At 35.4% G+C, this 24,771-nt stretch overlaps 1 protein-coding gene across 1 annotated transcript in view; it reads right to left on the bottom strand.

Moving 5' to 3' along the window:
* Positions 1-7,726, bottom strand: part of LOC118185997 (uncharacterized) — a 30,460-nt gene extending 22,734 nt beyond the window's left edge. The window contains exon 1 of the mRNA XM_085823238.1: positions 6,339-7,726. Within this exon, the coding sequence (XP_085679364.1) occupies positions 6,339-7,687 (1,349 nt within the window). The 5' untranslated portion in view covers positions 7,688-7,726. The remainder of the gene's footprint in view (positions 1-6,338) is intronic.
* Between the last annotated feature and the right edge of the window lie 17,045 nt (positions 7,727-24,771).

Genomic DNA, 24,771 nt, shown 5'->3' on the forward strand with positions numbered 1-24,771 from the left:
GCACGGGAGCTCTTTTGCAACAGGTGTATGGTATTCGACTGCCATATAAAAGACCCAGGATCGAATCCCAAGGTCATTATCATCTTCAAGAGTATGAAAAACTCGTGCGCTGCTTCACTTCCATTGGTGCTAATAGATGGCGACATGAGCAAGCAACTATTTATCAACCAGCACCAAGCAAGCATGTCACCACGTGATCGCTAAAATGGGCTCATTAGGCTTATATATAAACAAGGCGAAACTCTTATGCTATGATTCAAATGTTAAAGCTATTGTCCATGCCTCAGCTATTCCTGATAAGATAATGGACTCTAACGATGTGAAAGATTTATTTTGTGGAACACAGTTAGATAAAGTATCTACTGGAGAATCCAGCGACACCTGTACTTTAAAAACAGGAATTCTCAAGAAGAAAAATTACAGCTTGTATTGTACTTTATTGATATGCTAGCAAAATTGTAACTCTCTTTTCAGTACCATGAAATGGACTAACTCGCCTAGGGCGAGATAGACGGCACCACCTCTCGAGCTTGGTACGTCTGTACAGCTTCAAGAACAACTATCCTATAGTGCCAGCGATGTTTTGGCCCCTCTTTCTTCAACTTCATGATGTGTAATTTCTAGAGCAAGAAATTTTTTTTTTAACTTTCAGCGACATAGAGCATCTTTATTTTGTTGAGCCGGCAAAAAGCTAGTTAGATATATTAGCTAAGTGCGGCATAACATCGGAACCAAGAATGTTATGATGTCACGCTAGTATATTATTGGCACTAGATCCTACAATTTGGTGACAGTTTTTATTTGTTAATAAGAGTCGACGGGAAATTTTATTAATGCCATAAAATTGAAGACAATTTAATAAAAATTCGAGTAAATTTCAAAGCAACGAAATTTCAAGTTTTTAATATTTTATAACTAGAATAGTAAAATTTTGAAAAATTAATAGCAGTATTTGATTTAATGCTTTCTTACAGTAAAAGGTGATTGGGTAAAAGCTCTTACATCTTACATGAGTCTTAGGTGGCCGAAGTCCACAAGGCTCGGTTCCTCGAACGAAGACCTATCCCAGTATAACATTAAAGTTTTTTTTCCATATCATAAATAGCATAAATTCTCTGCTAGTAGTATATTTAAAACATTACCCAATAGATATGAGTAATGAAGAACGTAGAGTGATTAAGTGAATAAGAATTCAAGAGGCAAGAGCTCAATCATGGTCGTCGAATCTCAAATGATCGATTGTTAGACTAGAGCAGGGTGGAACGGCGTAGTCATATAACGTGAAGGAGTCAGAAGTTTAGTGATTGGCTGTTGGTTAAAGAGATAAGGTACCAGAATATATAAGTTTTGCAAGGATAGGAAATGGAGAGTTGACAAAGTTTATCCCAAATGGCAGCATATTTTAATAGACATAACATTAATAATAGTTTTAGAATTTTCAGAGTTTGCATTAGATGCACTCGGAGTATTACTCGTATGTTTTAGCGTTTTAACAAAATCAAAAAGATTGCAATTGATTTCAGCAGCACCTGGCGTGGATTCGTGAGTATTTCGGCTAGTTTGGGTTTTTGGTGAAAAAGAGGTTTTTTGCTGCCAAGGCCTGTGAGTAGCTTAGTCTTGGCTGTAATAAATTCCTCTTGCTAGACTTATTTGTGGGAAATTTAGGCCACCCACGATAATACACAAGATGTCCTCTTCCTCCGCAAGTTGCAGCAAGTAGTTACTTCGATTTTTCCATCGATTTTCCCGGTGTCCTAAAAGCACTTAGTGCACCTACAATTTAGGTGTCTTGCTCTACATTACCCGAAGGTAGAATCTGAATCAAAAGAGTGGTATAAGTGCATAAGTTCGTCGTCGGGTGAGCTGGATCACTTTATGCTCGGGTAGAGGTACAAGTAAAAGTATGGGGACACCAACGATTTACCATGGGTCAAATGGTAATAACTTCCCATATTAAGTAACTGCTTAAAAAAGGAAGAAAAATTGCGAATTTTATATGAATTTACAAAGAAACATTAAGGAAATGAACAACTGAAACTTTCCAGAGGATCTAGAGTTTCCTTATTACAGTACATTGCGCAATTCCACCGTATACCCCGCATTCAGTATTTATTCAAAATAATGATTAAGGGTATACAGATTACAATATAGTTTCAACACAATTTGGAATTCCAGAATTAAACTAAACATCTGTTTTAGTGTAACAAAAATAACAAATAAACATAATAAGTATACAGAAAAACATAATGAGATAAATATCATAAGTACTGGGAACACAATGTTATAATGACTATTAATTATAATAATACTAAAACGGTATCCCAGGGTTGTTACAGTTATAAAAAGTACTAATTCAACTACAGTTTACTAAATTTATGCAGTATGAGAACTTGTACTTGACAAAGATCTAGCCTGTAGGAAGAGAGTCGTTGCATAATTTTTTTGATCGTCAGATACTGATGTTTATCTTCAATTAGAAACCTTTAGAATGACAGGATATCAGTTTGTGCGGATTTTATGTGATTATCCTCAGTTAAGAGAATGAGAAAGTGTAATGATCAGGAGTTGCCTGTTGAGGGGAAGGGTTATATAGTAATTTAATGTAATTTAATTGTTATATAGTAATTTAATGAAAGATTCGAATAAAGAGATGCAAAGCTTACATTGGGAATCAAGTTATTAGTGTATTCCCTGTAAAGCATTATTCCACAAATCTTGGGAGTATTTTCAAGCAAGTTGTTTTAGTTGGTACTTGAAATTTGAGCGAGGCCATGAAACGATAATTTCAATAGCATCTTGATTAAGAGCTACTTCTTTGGCTCATTCACCTGCCTGATTGGTCACAATGTCCATAAAATTTGAATTTTTTAGTTTGGAATTAAAGCACGAAGATAATTCGTGTTGGAAATCAATGCAGAGGAAGGTAAGGGACTCTTAATCGCTAAAATAGCTGCTTGGGAATCAAATTTTATGGTGGATTCGTTGAGATTGAGAATGGCGCTTCTTTTATGGCTGACAGTTCCGCTTGGAAAACACTATTATTATGGAGATAACCTTTCCCTCTAATGATATTTGAAAGTAGACTGCTGAACCAACTTTTCTTTCAATTTTCTGATCCATCAATAAATGCAACTGGAAATGAACTATGTTCGATGTTATGCAAATTGTATTTCTTTGTACCGAGGAGAGGCGCAGACGCAAATTTGTTAGGATTTTAAAGCTCGCGTTTTCAGAGTGGTGATGATTCACAGCCACCCCTTTGGAGTTTCAACTAGATAGAAGTTCTTCTGAGTTTGTTTGGTGAGCCGCTACTGAAGTCTGAGGTTCCAACGTGTTCTTCGCCGTTCCTCAGCCAGCTTGATATTTGAAAGCCAACAAAGAAGTTTCGGTCAGCATTATGACTCTGAGGTTTCGTGAGTTCTACACTGAGGGAACATCAAGTCAATTTACAGTCCACTATTATTGAACGACGGAACATACCAACTACTTGAATTTTCATCAGACATTAGAAATTTCGTTTTGCTGAAGGAATCGCTGGATAAATAAGATTGGGATTAATTTTGTTTTCATAGCTGGATGGCAGAAAAGTTTGCTTGTTAAATTCTGCAGCTTAGTTAGGCTGAAGGACTTTCATGTAGGTAAGTGCTTTCCATTTCTGCACTGACTGATAGTAGAAGAGTACCAGCTAAAGTATCAAGGGCTATAATTGAAGTTGTGCGATTTGAACTAATGGAAAAAGTAAAAGGCTTTTGAATTTGTAGAATCTTCTGTGTTTCGGGAGCATAAACTGTAGACCCAACTGAACGACGAAGTAGCGAATTCTCGCCATTTCCTGGAAGGTTGGTTTGGTTTATTATATTATGGCAAAGCACTCGAGGGCTATCTGCCTTAAGGGAGGGATGCCTTCGTGGAGGACTTTCTAAGGGAAACTGGCTCGTATACACGTTACACATGGGGAAAACCACGAAAACACCCATGCAGCCAGCCCGTTCGCGGGATTCGAACCTCGGACCGAATTACCAGGGTTCAGCGACGTTACCGCTCCGGCAAGCCCCATTTCCTGGAAGAACAGATGACTGCAGACGAAGGTTATAAGAACATTTTTATTTTAATGAAACGGAACAGAAAATGCACTCGCTGGTGCTCAGAATTTAACCATCACTTGTGGCTAAATAACTTGGACACGAAATAGTATATACAATCATAGTTACACAACTGGCTCATACTCAACCTAAACCGCTTAATCGGCCCTACACAGCAAAGTCGAGTCTAGAAAATCAATAAAATTTAAAGCAAGTGGCTAGCACTAATTATTCAAATGCAAATTTACTTTCAAACACGCGGCAGAAATTCAGAACAAACTCTCCTACCGCGAACTCTTAAAATCGGCTACTTAAATATTATTTTCGAACTCACTTAGATTTATATTCTATGTCATTTAAATTTGCATTCTGGCAGGAAATTGAAATCAGAAGGAAAATGAAAATTTCTTAAAATATAAGGTAATTGGTTAGAACAAAATATAAGGTAATTGGTTAGAACAAAATATAAGGTCTTTAAAAATTGAACTTAAACATTTGATCTTTCTAGCTGGCATTGGTTGTGCCTTAAATGCAAAGGAAAGCCTCTGTTTCTAAGTACTGACGTAATTTTGTTACAACCGGTATGGATTGGAAGGCCTCTTAATAAAATTAATAGTTCGCTTAAATTTTGGGTTGATAATATAATATTCAATCTGTTAGGAACTAAATTGATTGGCAAGTTTACGATGATCATCATCTGTATTTGACAAGTTTACGATGTTGGCAAGTTATGTATTGGCAAGTTTACGATCATCATCATCATCTGTATTTGGAAGAATTTTAGTAAATTCGCCGTTGAGGCGGCGAAGAAATTTTGCATCTATCGTAGTTTAGAGTTCCTCTGGGTAGTCCGTTCCATTTGCGCAGTCCCTTGCTTGCTAATCATTATGCTTGGGATGCTAGGGGTTTAGGATTGCTGTTGTATTATCTGCTACGTCTGGACGTTGTCTTCAACATTTAAAATGTTTAAATTCAATTTGTAAAGAAAATTGCTTATTTAAAGCATTGAATTTATTTGAGACACCTATAAATTTGAGCGTTTTCCAGCTTAAGCACTTTTGCCGCTTCAATGGGCTGAATAGAGTCATCTTTTTTATTAATAGCTTCAATTGCTTTTAATTTTTGATGTATAACATTAACATTTCTAACTATTGAAAGCATTTGCGTTAGTATTGTATTTCGGGGGAACAAAGCCTGTACTAGACAAAACCAAAATCTGGTATTCACCCCTAGCTTGGAGTCACCTAAGTCCGGATATCTTTTGGTTGTCTTCAAAATTTCCATCATATTATCGACGGTCTGGATCGGCTGCCAGGAATTTCGTGCAAAGCGTTTTTAGGGGATTTAATCCCAATCGCCAATCCGGCACATTGAGACTGTAAGTTGCCAATATTATCCTTAAGATTTTAGTATTTAATGATATCAGCCTCATTTGCGCAGGCTCCCAGAGGCAAAGACATACACACAGGTTATATTAAATCAGTACTGTTCTGTTATTGGGACCGGATTCAGAAATGTATGAATGTGCTTATATGTGTATATGTATACACACATATACATTCGTGTTTACATATATACATACATGCATGAACACATAAATCCATCCATACATACGTACATAAATTTCTGAAGCCGGTCCTGATAACAGAACAATACCTTATAATGTACGTATGTATGTTATATGAAAATTTAACAACTGAAGATCTTATTTTCCTCTTCCAACGAGCATGATTAACTCTTTCAAAAAGGTTTTTACTGAATTTTGAACAGTTTTTTTTAACAAAATTGTTTTAAATTTCGGTAAAAGTTTACAATTGGGTACCTCTTGTTTTTTTGGCGATTCTTTTTTGATGCCAAGATCGGCGCCTGGAAGACACAACTTTAAAATGGCCTCTACGCGAAAACAAAATAAGTCAAAGAATTGCACAAACTCGGTGTCCATGTACACATTGATCTATTTTCACTTAAAAAAATCAGAGAATTGCACAAACTAGGCATTGCGCACTGCCTTAACTTTGTCCATGTACACATCAATCTATATTCACTTAAAAGGAACGAGGTAGCTAAAACAAAGTTAAAACTATCATTATAACCAGGAAGTGGGTTTCATCACCAAAAACTGAACAATTTTTAAAACTGTGGAAATAAAAAATGAGCAATTTTGAATGGTAGGATCAAGATTTCTTCAAAGATTAATAACCCGAATTTTCGAAAATGGAAACCATGATCTCGAAGAATTATATAAATTCAACTTACTCTTTGTTCGTTTCCCTTTTTAAGATTTTTTTCTCTTTGGAGATCTTCACATTTTGATTATAAGAATTCTCAAATAGTTTTTCCCCATAACCTTCGTTCCTGTTTTGCCTCTCAGTATCTATCTCATTGTCAGTTTCATCAAAGGATGAAATAATATATTCTAAACTCATCAAATTGTCCAGTGTCCTTGCTATCTCAGTCAAATTGAAACCAGAAGGAAGACTATTCTTAGATTCTAATACAGCTTCCTCTAAATAATCAGCGGAATCGGATTCATCGTAATTCTTATTGTGCTTCTTTCTGCTGTAATTGCCATGCTTATGACTATGACTACCAACTTCAGTTTTATTTAATTCTTTTTCATGATGATCTTTGTGTGAGTGTTTTTTAGATTCTAATACAGCCTCCTCTAAATAATCAGCGGAATCGGATTCATCGTAAATCTTATTGTGCTTCTTTCTGCTGTAATTGCCATGCTTATGACTATGACTACCAACTTCAGTTTTATTTAATTCTTTTTCATGATGATCTTTGTGCGAGTGTTTTTTATCCTTATAATCGTTCCCTTTTTTATGAGTTTTAGGAAATCTCTGGTCATTGTTGGTATCCTTTTGACCCTCGCCATCCACTTTGGATTTCTCCTGACTTTTATAGCTCATGTTGGCATGATCTTCATCTCTGTCATCCTCTACCGTGTTTTCATTCCAATCAAAACGTTCTTCAAAGAAATCATCCGCATATAACATTTCTTTGGGCAATGGAGGCGGATTCAAGGCCTTCCCAGGGAGGTAATATTTTGCTTTTGAACAATCTATCGGAAGTTTTCCTTCAGTTTTCTTGCAACCGGGCGCAATTACGTCCATGAGCTTGTAAACAATAACCGTTCCTTTTTGCCCTTTCGATTTAACTGAACTGTAAGGCTCAACACAATAAATTTCATCCATCATAATATAACCTCGGAAAGCGTTTTCGCTAGTAAAAAATCCTAAGACAAATGAATCTTTTAAATTTCGGACTTGACCTTGATAAAGCCTATATTCGTTGCTCAAAAAATCTCCAGAAGCATTTCGTGATTTTGAGATATATTCAACTGCAGCCACATGATGCAAAGGGTAAAAGTTCCTTAAGTCTATCTTTAAATTTTTCCCTTTCATCTGCATTTCAAAACTTTTTACCATATCTCGCAAAGTCATAAATTTTGAACTGTAAAGAGTGGGCTCGATTTCCCTTACTTGAGTTACTTCGAAATCCTTTAGGAAAAACTTAATTTGTTCGTTATCACACAATGCACCGTCTTCCATAACCCTCAGTAATGTAATGGCAATCACGAAAATAAACTTTCTCTCCATTTTTAGCAGAGATTTTTCAGAGGACAATAAATATGTCGAACAAATATTCTCAGTTTTCATAAATTTAAAAAAAAACACAGCTATGTATTTATGTTGCCATTTATGTGTTAAAATATTTCATCTCATGCTTGATCACGTGAAATATTTTTTAAATTTGATATATGAACTGCAATCCATATTTAAAAAATAAATTTCTTAAATTATTTCGCCTCATTCTGTTGCCATTAAAATACAAAGTGCTGCTGTGAATGTATGAGTATTTAACTAAGAAATTAATAGAAACTTAGATGGAAAATGAATTACTTTGTGTATTCGCTAACGGAAACTTCCCTTTAACATGTTAAGGCGCATGGTATTTCGTGTAACTTGAAACTAACGTGTTTTATCATGCGATGTATAATTACTAGTTTGCACAGGAATGTGAATATCTTAATAACCTTATTACGCTTTTTGGCACTAGTGTAGAATTTGGTGTCCCTTCGGATGGCCATAAATTTTGGTGATGAAATCCCTTTTCTGGTTACCATGGGAACTTTAACTTGCATTGACATTTTAGCTTGTAATTGACATCACCTTACGTAACTTTTGTTACGTAACCGTAACTTTTGTTAACCTTATATGACGTCACCATTTTCACTTTCTTGAATGTAAATTTTATTGGTTCTTTTTTGATTGCGTGCGTGGGTGTGGGTAATTCAAATTTTAACCCTCCGTTCCGTTTTACTGTTAGTTGCCCGCTTGATATTTAGCGCTGTCGTTCTAAAAGTGGAATTTGTGGAAAAATATACTTTTTTTTTTTTTTTTTTTTTTTTTTACTTCCTTATACGAAGTAAAGGAAATTTTGTAATCACGAAAAATTCCGGGTATCCTATTTCAGCGAATATATCCATTTTGACCGCTATCGAATGCAATTTAACGATGTTTTTGCTTAACGTCTGTGCCTGAGGACACAATAAAGGATTCTTTTTCGCCAAACGAATTATAAGACTGATTTAAAACTGATTCAGAAGAATTTTTTCCCGTGGCGTTTTTACGTACTTGTGTACGTATGTATTTATGTCGCATAACTAAAAAACCAGTACCCTCAGAATGCTGAAATTTTGTGTATAAGACTGCTATAATATGCAGTTGTGCACGTCCGTTTTTGCTTGCGATCCATTGCACTAAAAGTATATATATATATTTTTTTTTACCGCCATTATTTATTATTTATTATATTTTTGGATATCCACTCTACTACTCAGCTCAGTGAGCTCAGTTTTTTTTATTCTTATATGCTGGTAAATTGCGCATTGTTAATTTTAAAATGATTAAATTATGTTGTTCTTACATTCGGGTTAAGGTTTTTATGCCTTTAGTTAATCTGCATGCAGTAGTTGTAGAATTATCAACAATTTAAAAGTTGTTAAAGTGTGACTAAGCTTAATTTTTGTTTACCATAGCAGCCGTATTTGTTTGCATTTGAAACTTAGCAGAATAGTGATTTCAGTTTGTGCAATTTCAGTGTCTTTTGGCGAAGTGGGACCAAAATTAAACTTTCATTTTTGTGCGCTGAAAAATCTGCCTTGTTGCCCGAATTGCTTGTTTTTGCGTGACTAAAATTGTTTACTGTAATTTTAATTGTTTTTTTATCGTTTTAACAGTATTTAGTATTTTTTCCACATAATTTGAGGTTTTATGTATTTTTGCCTTGTTGCAGATTGAAAACAGAATTAATTGAATGAGAAATATATCTCTAATGAAATGGGAGGAAATAGGTTTAAATGAAATGCAGCAAAAAATACGTATAATTTAATTTCGAGAAGCAGAAGTATCTCGTGCGACCGGTTTAAATCTATAGAAATAGTCAGCTCGAGCAGTAAAGTCTGCAAATATCAACTTTTAAATCAAAAATCTTCAAGAATTAATCCCTAACATCGAACGCTGGTGTGGAAAACGGAAGATTAAAATTAACGCCAATAAGTCACAGCTCCTTTTGATCCGTAGAAGGAAAAGAAACCCTCCTCTTAAAAGTAACCTGCTCCTTTTTAACCCCTTAACTGCCGCGGGCGTATATATACGCCTTGCTCAGCCGATGCGTTAACTGCCCCGGGCGTATATATACGCCCTTACAAAATACTATCAGTTGCTTTGCGCTGCTACCCGTTAAACTATTCGCAAACTTTTGGAATGCAACACCAGAATGACCTTGACGAAGTATGTGAAGGAGGATATTATTTCAGAGAAGTGTGGGGAGAAATTGGAGAGAGGGACGTGTCTAAAGTGCTGAAAGTAATGACTGCGTGGTATTGGCTAGTGTTGTTTGAGTAAAACGTATTTTTTTTTTTTTATTATTTTATTCTGTGTCCTCCGTTTTCGTTTACTTTTTGTAGTAGGTTCCAGGAATAAAGAAAGATATAACGGATGTTTCAAACCCATTTATCTTTCTTGAATTATTTTTTGATGAACTGCTCGTGCTTTATATTACTACTGAAACTAACCGTTTTGTAGACGAGTATATGAACCAACAACACCTTGCAAACGAAAAATCAAGAACAATATCGTGGCATTCAACCAATTCAGAACAAATATATGTTTTTATAGGCATACTGATTTCACAAGGTATATAACACTGAAACATGATATTACACTTTACTGGTCTAAAAATGAATTGATCGAAACCCCATTATAGGGACCTTTTTTATTATAAAAACATCATTTTTATTATACTTACATCTTTTTATTATATTTTTACTCAAAATATTAAATTTTGTGCATGCATTTTTTTTTTTTTACTGTTTATTTTGTGAAACTAAACAATTTTTAGAAAGTAAAACTTGCTCTTATTTTCCCCCTAATAAATCGCATAACTACGCGCGGATATGTGAAAAACCGTGGCACTGGGGAATGAATCTTATACGTTTTCCGCGGCAGTTAAGGGGTTAACGAACCAGTTCCACTAGTACAACAGGCGAAGTACCTTAGAATTATAATTAATAGCCTTCTCGTTTGGAACCATCATATTAACCACGTTTGATCTCAAGCTCTAGAAGTTGTGAAGTGCTTACTTCGTGTCATAGGAAAATACTCCAAACTAGATCTAAACAAGAAGAAAAGGATTATCTACCTAACTACAATCCATCCGATTATGACTTACCCCTCAACTGCCTGGGCAGCCGCTACAAAATCTGATGCCAACAAGCTATAAGTTGTTCAAAGTAAATTTCTTCGCATTATAACTAACGCACACTACTTCGTAAGGAACAAAGCCCTTCATGACGACCTGAAAATAAAACCGATTGAAACTTATTTGCTCTAGACGAACGACAAATTCTTCACGAACGCACGGAACTGTGATTTTATGGTTTTTTCTCATCTTTTTCAGTATGAAGTCCTAGTAGATGATCGTCACCTTCGACCACTGAAAACAAGGATTTTCCCACTTAATATTATAAAGTGATTATTTTCTATGACTCAGTAAACATCAAAACCGGATCATTTTCAAGCAGGACTTGTAATCTTACTGCAACTGAAAACTCACAGCCACTAGGACGGTGCCACACCTCCCACGTGACAAGATACTCACATCATCTCCTCAAATACGATCCTGTTTAGGAAACTTGCTCAAGCATGCACATACCTTTAGCGCCCGGCGAAAAAAACCGGCGAAAAGTCTCCTATATTCGCAAGCTAGACTGGAATGGCATCTCAGCTCGGTTGTTTACATTCATGTCCATAAATTAAGGATAATTGTGTTTCACGCGGAAATCGAACTCTAAAATAAATATATCACTTGTAAAATCACCACACACAACTTCAAGAATCATATGCAAATTTCAGGAAGTAACCAGATGACACCGATGGTACGTCACAATGACGAGAGTGTAAGAGAGTGATATATAAGATATACAGGCAAAGAAGTAAAATTGTTCGCAGGCGCTTTATAAGCATTTCAATGCAATAACCGAATAGTTATGACACAAAGGACGCATTTGGATGATTTTTTACGTGGTAGAATTATCGGCCGTCTGGAATGTGGGCGTACCCAACTGGAAGTATCAGACGAACTTGGGATTGCCCAAAGTGTCATCTCCAGGCTTTGGCAACGATTCCAAAATGATGGTAATGTGAGTAGACGTTACAGCACAGGTCGCCGCAGAGTTACAACGCCGAATGAGGACCGGTATTTGGCAGTTACTGACAAAAGAAATAGGCGGAACACAGCCTCAGACCTGTCTCGTCAGCTCTCTTCAGCCATTGGTACGACAATTTCAAGGCAGACCGTTTACAGACGCTTAGGGCAGATCGGTCTATATGCTCGTAGACCTGTCAGATGCGTTCCACTTACTGCAACTCACTGTCGCCTGCGGTTAGCCTGGAGTAGAGAACATGCATTGTGGACACCGCAACAGTGGGCTTGTGTGATGTTTTCCGACGAGTACAGGTTTAGTTTGCAGTCTGATTCTAGCCGGACTTTCATATGGAGAGCTCCAGCTACCCGTTACCACCAAGAAAATATCATTGAACGACACCGTTACGGTGGTGCAGGAGTGCTCGTTTGGGGTGGAATTATTCTGGGTTCCAGAACTGACCTGCATGTGTCATATATGAAACTTCGCGTAGGTAAATAATGTTATGAAGCTTACTTCACGGCACCATTGTTAAATAAGAAACTACTTGCCGTGAAAGGTTTCTACTTCCTCTTAGGGAGGAAACTAAACTCTTAAGAATTTGCTAATTACCAAACTTTTAGTAATCGTCTAGTGAAACGGTAAAGCATTTTGCGTTGTGAAAAAATACATCCCGGGACCGCGCCGTGAGAGGATCGAAAACATAAGAAAAACATATACAAGATATATAGGAAAAACATATTAAATATATAAAGAAAACATACTGTAATAGGTTTCCAGATTAAATATCAGTTTATTCAATTACATCACAATAAAATAAAATCTTAACCTCAACTGAGAGTCTAAGGAGAATTCTTCAATTTGTCATTTACTTTTTTTTTTCATTTAAATTCATATAAAAAACTTTAAGGTTTGTCTTGGTAAATTAAAAGGGGAAAGGGAAACAATTTAAAGCCTGAGAATTAATTTAAGATTCCACGTTGTTTTTACATTCTAAGAAAAGTTATTGAAAACTTACTTAAAGTTCAAACACAAAAAAATAAAACTTATCTTGGGTGGACATCTTGAAGTGGAGGACTCATCCTAATAAGCGTTGACGTCGGCGGGGCTCATCTTTACGGTCACAAAATGGAAGTTTCAGAAGACATCGTCCTGTCCTAGCACTATTTGCGAAAACACACACGCAGGTAACTGGTTTTCATAATGACGAAGTTATTTTTAAGTCTGTAAAACAGAAACAGGAGCACTGCTGCCCAGCACGGCTATCCGCTTGGTCTTGAAAGTCTTAAGTCAACACGCAGGTAACTGGTTTTCATAATGACGACGTTATTTTACCTCTGTAAAACAGAAACAGGAGCACTGCTGCCCAGCACGGCTATCCGCCTGGTCTTGAAAGTCTTAAGTCAACACCCCCGGTTCTATTTCGCCTTTTTACCAGAACGCGGCAAGGGAGCATGTTTGCAGCTGCCGGCCAGAAACGTTTTTCTAGGCAATTACGGCTCGCCTGTTCTTGCTCATCCCAAGAGCAAGCTTCACGAGTAACGTCCAAAGTAAGTTCCACAAGCCAGTCAGTAAGTATCTCCAAGTCTCGCACGAAAAAGGTGTCACACCAAAAAAGTTTTTCCAAGAGTAAGTGAGTAAAGTCCTTAAGTCTTTCAGCAAATATTCAAACCTCTTCAATCTCGCCTCTTAACCGAAAACGCGGCCGGGGAGCATATTTGCCGCTCCCCGCCGGGAAACATATCTCGTCGTGAATTACATCTTGCCTATCGCTTTCAAGCAAGTTTCAAGAGTAACGTCCAAAAGTCCAGCAAGCCCATAAGTGAGTGATTCCAACTCGAATTTCCTTCGTCTCCTTCACAAACGCGGGCTCCCACTATGGCTTCAATTATCGCCCCCTTAATTATGGCAAAATTTACGTTTTCAACCCCTGAATGCGGAAATAAGGGTGATCGCGCATGCGCGCCCTTCTTCACTTAGCCAACAACCAGACCCTCAATCGCCAAAAACCTGAATGACTTACATTGAAAGACAAGTAGCAACCTTTGACCTTTTTGTCACGTACTTCCTCTCTTAAGGTCAACTACACAATGAAAATCCTTCTAGAACATTCTAAAGGACAAAGCGCGCGAAATCATGACTTGGCAAAAATTGCTTCCCTTTCCCTGCTTCTTTCACAATGAATCAAAGCTTGTACAAAATTTGCAAATAAAAGAAAATAAATAATGTTCTTTTAAACTAAATAATATTCCCAGAAGCATCTGTTTTTCCCCAAAATTAAAGCCTTAAAATAAATAATTCAGAATCAAATAAAATTAAAATTTCCATAAATCAGAAAATCATTCACCTAGTTTTTATACCGCTATCAGACAAATTCTCTACACAACATTTTCCTTTCCCCTAAGGAATTAAATTTTGGTTTACCAAAATTTAGAAGACAGACACTTCTTGAAATACCATGACTCATACCGTGCAATAAGGCTAAAGGATAACATAATGTAACAATATTTCACACGACTCCTTGGTAACAGTGACGTTACTGACATATTAAATTTCAAGTCCAAAATGTGCAAGTAAAACAACAAGATTAATCAAAGCAATTACTAATTAAAATACTCAAGGAAGATCATCAAAAACAATTAATCAAAAACATCAATTAAATCACTTAATTAATTAAACCTAGAAATATTCAGAACACATACAAAAATAAAAATAAAAAAATAAGGCGTTAATCACAAACAAAATATGTCTAAGATCAAGCATTCAATAATTTTATGACAAAAAGAATTTCTCCCTTTTTTTTCAGTTCATTACATCACACTAGTGTTGCAGTCTCTGTGTGGCCACATTTCTGAACATTTATTTATCTATTCATTCTCCCTTTTTTTTTCAGTCCATTAATGTAAACAATTTCACCTGAGGTCGAACACATTCTACTATTGTGACAATTTTCGCTGAGCACAATCATGGAGTACAATAAATGAGTACGGAGTTGTCAATGCAAGCGAGGAAAAACCCTGTAGTTAGAAATCATTGTGTTAGCAACTCCCCCCTGCAGCCTTCAACGCGAGAAAGTGAAAGCCACAACCTCGTAATGTAAGAATTCAGCACCACAATAGCTTTAGTAGAGAAACTTGACCTTAAAAGAAACCAGATTTCTCCCTCCTACGTCTCACCTTCGACCAAGGAAGAACAATCACTCTTTCAAAGTTGAAGAAGACTTTATCTGTCAATTTTTCCCTTACGATAGATAAGCCACTGAATGTGTTCGGATACTCACACCCGAAGAAAGAAATAATCTAATCCAATTGTTCACACCAAAAAAAAAAAAATAAATAAATAATAAATAAATAAATAAATAAAAATAAGATAATTAATGCGCCGCAGATACATAAAATACATTCCTGAGAAAATAAACACACTAATAATTCAAACAATTCCAAATAAAATATGTTACATGAACGTATTCAAACAACGAGTAAAGACCCTCCTAAGTACTACGAAATTGAATAACTTCCAGGAATGAATCCCAAACAATCACGTCTAAGAACAGAAGCGGCCTGATCAGGGCCAAGCATTAGAAAAGAAAAGAACGTTACAACACAAGGAACCTCGGAACCAGCCGAAAATACCCCACACAAAAATCAGAAAGAAGAAAAACGTGATTGTCCAAAAATTCAATTCAACCAAAATCAATTCCAAAAATAGCGTAACGAATACGTTGTGCAAATACCAATTAGAATTTTATCCAAGACACACACAAAATAATAATAATACAACCCAATGCATATACAAAATAACGTTTGGCCAAAAATTACAAACAGATACTACCAAGATACACATATACACATAAAATGAAAATACAATTAAACTGTAAAAATTTCGTACATAATTCAAATGAGCAATGAGATCAGTGATACTTAAAAAAAATTTAAATTGCAATACCTAAACAAATACACGAATAGTCATTACGTTAAACCATATCAAGTCAAAAATATTTCACTGTAATTCAAATCAAGCCAAAAAAATCAACCAGCAAGAGTGAAGTGTGGCTAAAAAAATTTTCAAACCTTAAAGTAAACACTAGTGAGTAACAACACCAAACTTAAGTCCCCTTAGGAAGACAACACCAAAAAAAAAAAAAAAAAAAAAAAAAAAAAAAAAAAAAAAAAAAACTAATTCGAAAAAATCCACTAAGTCCAAAAAATTCTCAAACTAAAAGAAATCAATCAAAGCTGGACTGAAGCACGTTACTAGAACACTAAATAAAATATCACAAATCAAAAAAGTGTTCAAAACAAACCCCCCAATTTTAGGCAAAAACTGAGATCTATTCTGCATCAGACTCTTCCAAAACGTTGTATAGTAACCTAAGTAGCAGCCTTCAGCAACACCTCCACCAAAAACAAAAGAAACAAAGTAACTCTTTACCGCGTCCATGTAAGCTGAGAAAAGCGCTGTATTATGAAGGACAGACCCAAACTTTTACGTATCAAGCAAACCTCCAGACACGTTGAAAGAGAACATAAGATCTCTAATCTCGGCAAGAAAAGTGCGCTGACTGAAACGTTACAATCCTGAACCAACACAATGAAAAAGATACAACAATAGTTTTCTCAGATAACCTGTTTCCTTCGGTGTAAGAGGTCAAGTGCCACCATGAAGTGAACGTATTTACAAGAAAACGAGCTTTCAGGACATTACAACTTCACGCAAGACCTAACTGCAAGCAACAAATGCAAAGTTCTCAAAAGTGCTAAACTAAAAAAAAATACTCATAACTCAAATCCCTAAAATCTCACAAATCAAATCCATAATTCAAATTCTACCATTTTCCTATAACCACAGAAATCTCAATTCTTCCACAAAACTAAACATCAGAGAACTTACATTTTACGGACCTAGGCAGAAACCACCAAAACAAAACAAAAACCTGATACAACTATCTTGATACTACCAATTCAAATACAAAACTTAAGCCCAAAACAAGAATTAACCCCAAATTCAGCAACAAGTCCAACCAAGAAAGAAAATTCAATAACTCAAATCAAATCTATTACGATTCACTAGCAAATTCAAGACAAACTACTTGTAATTAACAGAAAATTCCCACTCATGAGTACAGAGCAAAAGTAACTAATCTTCTCAAACTTATTTCAAAAATTTCATAAAACCAATTCCCGTTGTCACCAAAATTCTCATTAAAATTCACTTTCTACAATTCACAAGACTAACTCAATTTCTACTGTTTAAACAATTCTCACAGGACAACTCTTCACAGACTTAAAACTCAGAAGATAACTAATCTCAATTACTCATTAAACTAACTAGAACTTCACTCAAGCTGAAGAATTCAATCCAAAAAAAAATTAAATATGCAAACATCACTATTGCTGATCTCAGGCAAAAATTTAAATCTAACCCATGTTCACTTTAAAACAGATTTTTTCAATAAAAAAAAACAATTTACAATTATTACTCATTCATTTGTATCATCATGCCTTCAGAACTTATAAAATTCATTGCTCAATACTAAATTAAATTTTCTAACACATTACACAATATACTGGAATCATATCAAAACATTGCAAATAAAAAGTAATAATATACTACGCTATATAATCATGAAAACATTACATACATTTCACAAAATATTATTCAATTAAGTCAAAAAAACAAATCAAAATTTCTCTAACGTTACCCCTCACAATTACACATTTCACAAGATTCTGGGTTAAATAATTAGCAAAAACATAAAAAAATTTCTAGCTACGCATAGCTATGGCTTGTCTCATTCAGTAAAATAATTAGAGTCTTTAAGTCTCGCTCTCTTAATAGTGCTCACAAAATGAGTCCAGTTTTTACCGACAAGCACTCGAAACTTGTTACAAGGATATACAAATAGCATAGGATTATCGTGAAATAATTCATTTTCCATCTTGTATCAGAAATCAGAAATCAAAAATATACATCCAGAAAACACTCAAGGATTTTCAACAGTAAAAATGTACAGTACCTATTCTGCTACATTAAAATATATATTTTCCTAATTTTAAAGTTCAATTCTGTTTGCCTAACGTTAAAGTCCAAAATTCCTGAAATTCACACAAATTCTCAAAATTTATCCTCTAGTATTAACAAATAAGCAAACACAAATCAAAACTAATGAATCCTAGCACATAGACTTAACTCCTTCATTAAAACAGTAAATTACTAAAAATAGGTAAATTCAAAATCAATTACTGATTCGATCCTTCACTAAGCAGAGGTCACGGCACCAATGTTATATCGGTTACCGTGAGAATTCAATCCAAAAAAAAAAAATTACTTATCTGGTAAAGACGTCTTGATGTGGAGGACTCGTATCCTAATAAGCGTTGACGTCGGCGGGGCTCATCTTTACGGTCACAAAATGGAAGTTTCAGAAGACATCATCCTGTCCTAGCACTATTTGCGAAAACACACACGCAGGTAACTGGTTTTCATAATGACGAAGTTATTTTTAAGTCTGTAAAACAGAAACAGGAGCACTGCTGCCCAGCACGGCTATCCGCTTGGTCTTGAAAGTCTTAAGTCAACACGCAGGTAACTGGTTTTCATAATGACGACGTTATTTTACCTCTGTAAAACAGAAACAGGAGCACTGCTGCCCAGCACGGCTATCCGCCTGGTCTTGAAAGTCTTAAGTCAACACCCCAGGTTCAATTTCGCCTTTTTACCAGAACGCGGCAAGGGAGCATGTTTACAGCTCCCGGCCAGAAACGTTTTTCTAGGCAATTACGGCTCGCCTGTTCTTGCTCATCCCAAGAGCAAGCTTCACGAGTAACGTCCAAAGTAAGTTCCACAAGCCAGTCAGTAAGTATCTCCAAGTCTCGCACGAAAAAGGTGTCACACCAAAAAGTTTTTCCAAGAGTAAGTGAGTAAAGTCCTTAAGTCTTTCAGCAAATATTCAAACCTCTTCAATCTCGCCTCTTAACCGAAAACGCGGCCGGGGAGCATTTTTTGCCGCTCCCCGCCGGGAAACATCTCTCGTCGTGAATTACATCTTGCCTATCGCTTTCAAGCAAGTTTCAAGAGTAACGTCCAAAAGTCCAGCAAGCCCATAAGTGAGTGATTCCAACTCGAATTTCCTTCGTCTCCTTCACAAACGCGGGCTCCCACTATGGCTTCAATTATCGCCCCCTTAATTATGGCAAAATTTACGTTTTCAACCCCTGAATGCGGAAATAAGGGTGATCGCGCATGCGCGCCCTTCTTCACTTAGCCAACAACCAGACCCTCAATCGCCAAAAACCTGAATGACTTACATTGAAAGACAAGTAGCAACCTTTGACCTTTTTGTCACGTACTTCCTCTCTTAAGGTCAACTACACAATGAAAATCCTTCTTGAACATTCTAAAGGACAAAGCGCGCGAAATCATGACTTGGCAAAAATTGCTTCCCTTTCCCTGCTTCTTTCACAATGAATCAAAGCTTGTACAAAATTTGCAAATAAAAGGAAATAAATAATATTCTTTTAAACTAAATAATATTCCCAGAAGCATCTGTTTTTCCCCAAAATTAAAGCCTTAAAATAAATAATTCAGAATCAAATAAAATTAAAATTTCCATAAATCAGAAAATCATTCACCTAGTTTTTATACCGCTATCAGACAAATTCTCTACACAACATTTTCCTTTCCCCTAAGGAATTAAATTTTGGTTTACCAAAATTTAGAAGACAGACACTTCTTGAAATACCATGACTCATACCGTGCAATAAGGCTAAAGGATAACATAATGTAACAATATTTCACACGACTCCTTGGTAACAGTGACGTTACTGACATATTAAATTTCAAGTCCAAAATGTGCAAGTAAAACAACAAGATTAATCAAAGCAATTACTAATTAAAATACTCAAGGAAGATCATCAAAAACAATTAATCAAAAACATCAATTAAATCACTTAATTAATTAAACCTAGAAATATTCAGAACACATACAAAAATAAAAATAAAAAATAAGGCGTTAATCACAAACAAAATATGTCTAAGATCAAGCATTCAATAATTTTATGACAAAAAGAATTTCTCCCTTTTTTTTCAGTTCATTACATCACACTAGTGTTGCAGTCTCTGTGTGGCCACATTTCTGAACATTTATTTATCTATTCATTCTCCCTTTTTTTTTCAGTCCATTAATGTAAACAATTTCACCTGAGGTCGAACACATTCTACTATTGTGACAATTTTCGCTGAGCACAATCATGGAGTACAATAAATGAGTACGGAGTTGTCAATGCAAGCGAGGAAAAACCCTGTAGTTAGAAATCATTGTGTTAGCAACTCCCCCCTGCAGCCTTCAACGCGAGAAAGTGAAAGCCACAACCTCGTAATGTAAGAATTCAGCACCACAATAGCTTTAGTAGAGAAAGTTGACCTTAAAAGAAACCAGATTTCTCCCTCCTACGTCTCACCTTCGACCAAGGAAGAACAATCACTCTTTCAAAGTTGAAGAAGACTTTATCTGTCAATTTTTCCCTTACGATAGATAAGCCACTGAATGTGTTCGGATACTCACACCCGAAGAAAGAAATAATCTAATCCAATTGTTCACACCAAAAAAAAAAAAAATAAATAAATAATAAATAAATAAATAAATAAAAATAAGATAATTAATGCGCCGCAGATACATAAAATACATTCCTGAGAAAATAAACACACTAATAATTCAAACAATTCCAAATAAAATATGTTACATGAACGTATTCAAACAACGAGTAAAGACCCTCCTAAGTACTACGAAATTGAATAACTTCCAGGAATGAATCCCAAACAATCACGTCTAAGAACAGAAGCGGCCTGATCAGGGCCAAGCATTAGAAAAGAAAAGAACGTTACAACACAAGGAACCTCGGAACCAGCCGAAAATACCCCACACAAAAATCAGAAAGAAGAAAAACGTGATTGTCCAAAAATTCAATTCAACCAAAATCAATTCCAAAAATAGCGTAACGAATACGTTGTGCAAATACCAATTAGAATTTTATCCAAGACACACACAAAATAATAATAATACAACCCAATGCATATACAAAATAACGTTTGGCCAAAAATTACAAACAGATACTACCAAGATACACATATACACATAAAATGAAAATACAATTAAACTGTAAAAATTTCGTACATAATTCAAATGAGCAATGAGATCAGTGATACTTAAAAAAAATTTAAATTGCAATACCTAAACAAATACACGAATAGTCATTACGTTAAACCATATCAAGTCAAAAATATTTCACTGTAATTCAAATCAAGCCAAAAAAATCAACCAGCAAGAGTGAAGTGTGGCTAAAAAAATTTTCAAACCTTAAAGTAATAGTGAGTAACAACACCAAACTTAAGTCCCCTTAGGAAGACAACACCAAAAAAAAAAAAAAAAAAAAAAAAAAAAAAAAAAAAAAAAAAAACTAATTCGAAAAAATCCACTAAGTCCAAAAAATTCTCAAACTAAAAGAAATCAATCAAAGCTGGACTGAAGCACGTTACTAGAACACTAAATAAAATATCACAAATCAAAAAAGTGTTCAAAACAAACCCCCCAATTTTAGGCAAAAACTGAGATCTATTCTGCATCAGACTCTTCCAAAACGTTGTATAGTAACCTAAGTAGCAGCCTTCAGCAACACCTCCACCAAAAACAAAAGAAACAAAGTAACTCTTTACCGCGTCCATGTAAGCTGAGAAAAGCGCTGTATTATGAAGGACAGACCCAAACTTTTACGTATCAAGCAAACCTCCAGACACGTTGAAAGAGAACATAAGATCTCTAATCTCGGCAAGAAAAGTGCGCTGACTGAAACGTTACAATCCTGAACCAACACAATGAAAAAGATACAACAATAGTTTTCTCAGATAACCTGTTTCCTTCGGTGTAAGAGGTCAAGTGCCACCATGAAGTGAACGTATTTACAAGAAAACGAGCTTTCAGGACATTACAACTTCACGCAAGACCTAACTGCAAGCAACAAATGCAAAGTTCTCAAAAGTGCTAAACTAAAAAAAAATACTCATAACTCAAATCCCTAAAATCTCACAAATCAAATCCATAATTCAAATTCTACCATTTTCCTATAACCACAGAAATCTCAATTCTTCCACAAAACTAAACATCAGAGAACTTACATTTTACGGACCTAGGCAGAAACCACCAAAACAAAACAAAAACCTGATACAACTATCTTGATACTACCAATTCAAATACAAAACTTAAGCCCAAAACAAGAATTAACCCCAAATTCAGCAACAAGTCCAACCAAGAAAGAAAATTCAATAACTCAAATCAAATCTATTACGATTCACTAGCAAATTCAAGACAAACTACTTGTAATTAACAGAAAATTCCCACTCATGAGTACAGAGCAAAAGTAACTAATCTTCTCAAACTTATTTCAAAAATTTCATAAAACCAATTCCCGTTGTCACCAAAATTCTCATTAAAATTCACTTTCTACAATTCACAAGACTAACTCAATTTCTACTGTTTAAACAATTCTCACAGGACAACTCTTCACAGACTTAAAACTCAGAAGATAACTAATCTCAATTACTCATTAAACTAACTAGAACTTCACTCAAGCTGAAGAATTCAATCCAAAAAAAAATTAAATATGCAAACATCACTATTGCTGATCTCAGGCAAAAATTTAAATCTAACCCATGTTCACTTTAAAACAGATTTTTTCAATAAAAAAAAACAATTTACAATTATTACTCATTCATTTGTATCATCATGCCTTCAGAACTTATAAAATTCATTGCTCAATACTAAATTAAATTTTCTAACACATTACACAATATACTGGAATCATATCAAAACATTGCAAATAAAAAGTAATAATATACTACGCTATATAATCATGAAAACATTACATACATTTCACAAAATATTATTCAATTAAGTCAAAAAAACAAATCAAAATTTCTCTAACGTTACCCCTCACAATTACACATTTCACAAGATTCTGGGTTAAATAATTAGCAAAAACATAAAAAAATTTCTAGCTACGCATAGCTATGGCTTGTCTCATTCAGTAAAATAATTAGAGTCTTTAAGTCTCGCTCTCTTAATAGTGCTCACAAAATGAGTCCAGTTTTTACCGACAAGCACTCGAAACTTGTTACAAGGATATACAAATAGCATAGGATTATCGTGAAATAATTCATTTTCCATCTTGTATCAGAAATCAGAAATCAAAAATATACATCCAGAAAACACTCAAGGATTTTCAACAGTAAAAATGTACAGTACCTATTCTGCTACATTAAAATATATATTTTCCTAATTTTAAAGTTCAATTCTGTTTGCCTAACGTTAAAGTCCAAAATTCCTGAAATTCACACAAATTCTCAAAATTTATCCTCTAGTATTAACAAATAAGCAAACACAAATCAAAACTAATGAATCCTAGCACATAGACTTAACTCCTTCATTAAAACAGTAAATTACTAAAAATAGGTAAATTCAAAATCAATTACTGATTCGATCCTTCACTAAGCAGAGGTCACGGCACCAATGTTATATCGGTTACCGTGAGAATTCAATCCAAAAAAAAAAAATTACTTATCTGGTAAAGACGTCTTGATGTGGAGGACTCGTATCCTAATAAGCGTTGACGTCGGCGGGGCTCATCTTTACGGTCACAAAATGGAAGTTTCAGAAGACATCATCCTGTCCTAGCACTATTTGCGAAAACACACACGCAGGTAACTGGTTTTCATAATGACGAAGTTATTTTTAAGTCTGTAAAACAGAAACAGGAGCACTGCTGCCCAGCACGGCTATCCGCTTGGTCTTGAAAGTCTTAAGTCAACACGCAGGTAACTGGTTTTCATAATGACGACGTTATTTTACCTCTGTAAAACAGAAACAGGAGCACTGCTGCCCAGCACGGCTATCCGCCTGGTCTTGAAAGTCTTAAGTCAACACCCCAGGTTCAATTTCGCCTTTTTACCAGAACGCGGCAAGGGAGCATGTTTACAGCTCCCGGCCAGAAACGTTTTTCTAGGCAATTACGGCTCGCCTGTTCTTGCTCATCCCAAGAGCAAGCTTCACGAGTAACGTCCAAAGTAAGTTCCACAAGCCAGTCAGTAAGTATCTCCAAGTCTCGCACGAAAAAGGTGTCACACCAAAAAGTTTTTCCAAGAGTAAGTGAGTAAAGTCCTTAAGTCTTTCAGCAAATATTCAAACCTCTTCAATCTCGCCTCTTAACCGAAAACGCGGCCGGGGAGCATTTTTTGCCGCTCCCCGCCGGGAAACATCTCTCGTCGTGAATTACATCTTGCCTATCGCTTTCAAGCAAGTTTCAAGAGTAACGTCCAAAAGTCCAGCAAGCCCATAAGTGAGTGATTCCAACTCGAATTTCCTTCGTCTCCTTCACAAACGCGGGCTCCCACTATGGCTTCAATTATCGCCCCCTTAATTATGGCAAAATTTACGTTTTCAACCCCTGAATGCGGAAATAAGGGTGATCGCGCATGCGCGCCCTTCTTCACTTAGCCAACAACCAGACCCTCAATCGCCAAAAACCTGAATGACTTACATTGAAAGACAAGTAGCAACCTTTGACCTTTTTGTCACGTACTTCCTCTCTTAAGGTCAACTACACAATGAAAATCCTTCTTGAACATTCTAAAGGACAAAGCGCGCGAAATCATGACTTGGCAAAAATTGCTTCCCTTTCCCTGCTTCTTTCACAATGAATCAAAGCTTGTACAAAATTTGCAAATAAAAGGAAATAAATAATATTCTTTTAAACTAAATAATATTCCCAGAAGCATCTGTTTTTCCCCAAAATTAAAGCCTTAAAATAAATAATTCAGAATCAAATAAAATTAAAATTTCCATAAATCAGAAAATCATTCACCTAGTTTTTATACCGCTATCAGACAAATTCTCTACACAACATTTTCCTTTCCCCTAAGGAATTA

Source organism: Stegodyphus dumicola, chromosome 9, assembly GCF_044657685.1.
Source record: "Stegodyphus dumicola isolate Sdum_Otavi_A_Nest chromosome 9, ASM4465768v1".
NCBI lineage: Eukaryota > Metazoa > Arthropoda > Arachnida > Araneae > Eresidae > Stegodyphus > Stegodyphus dumicola.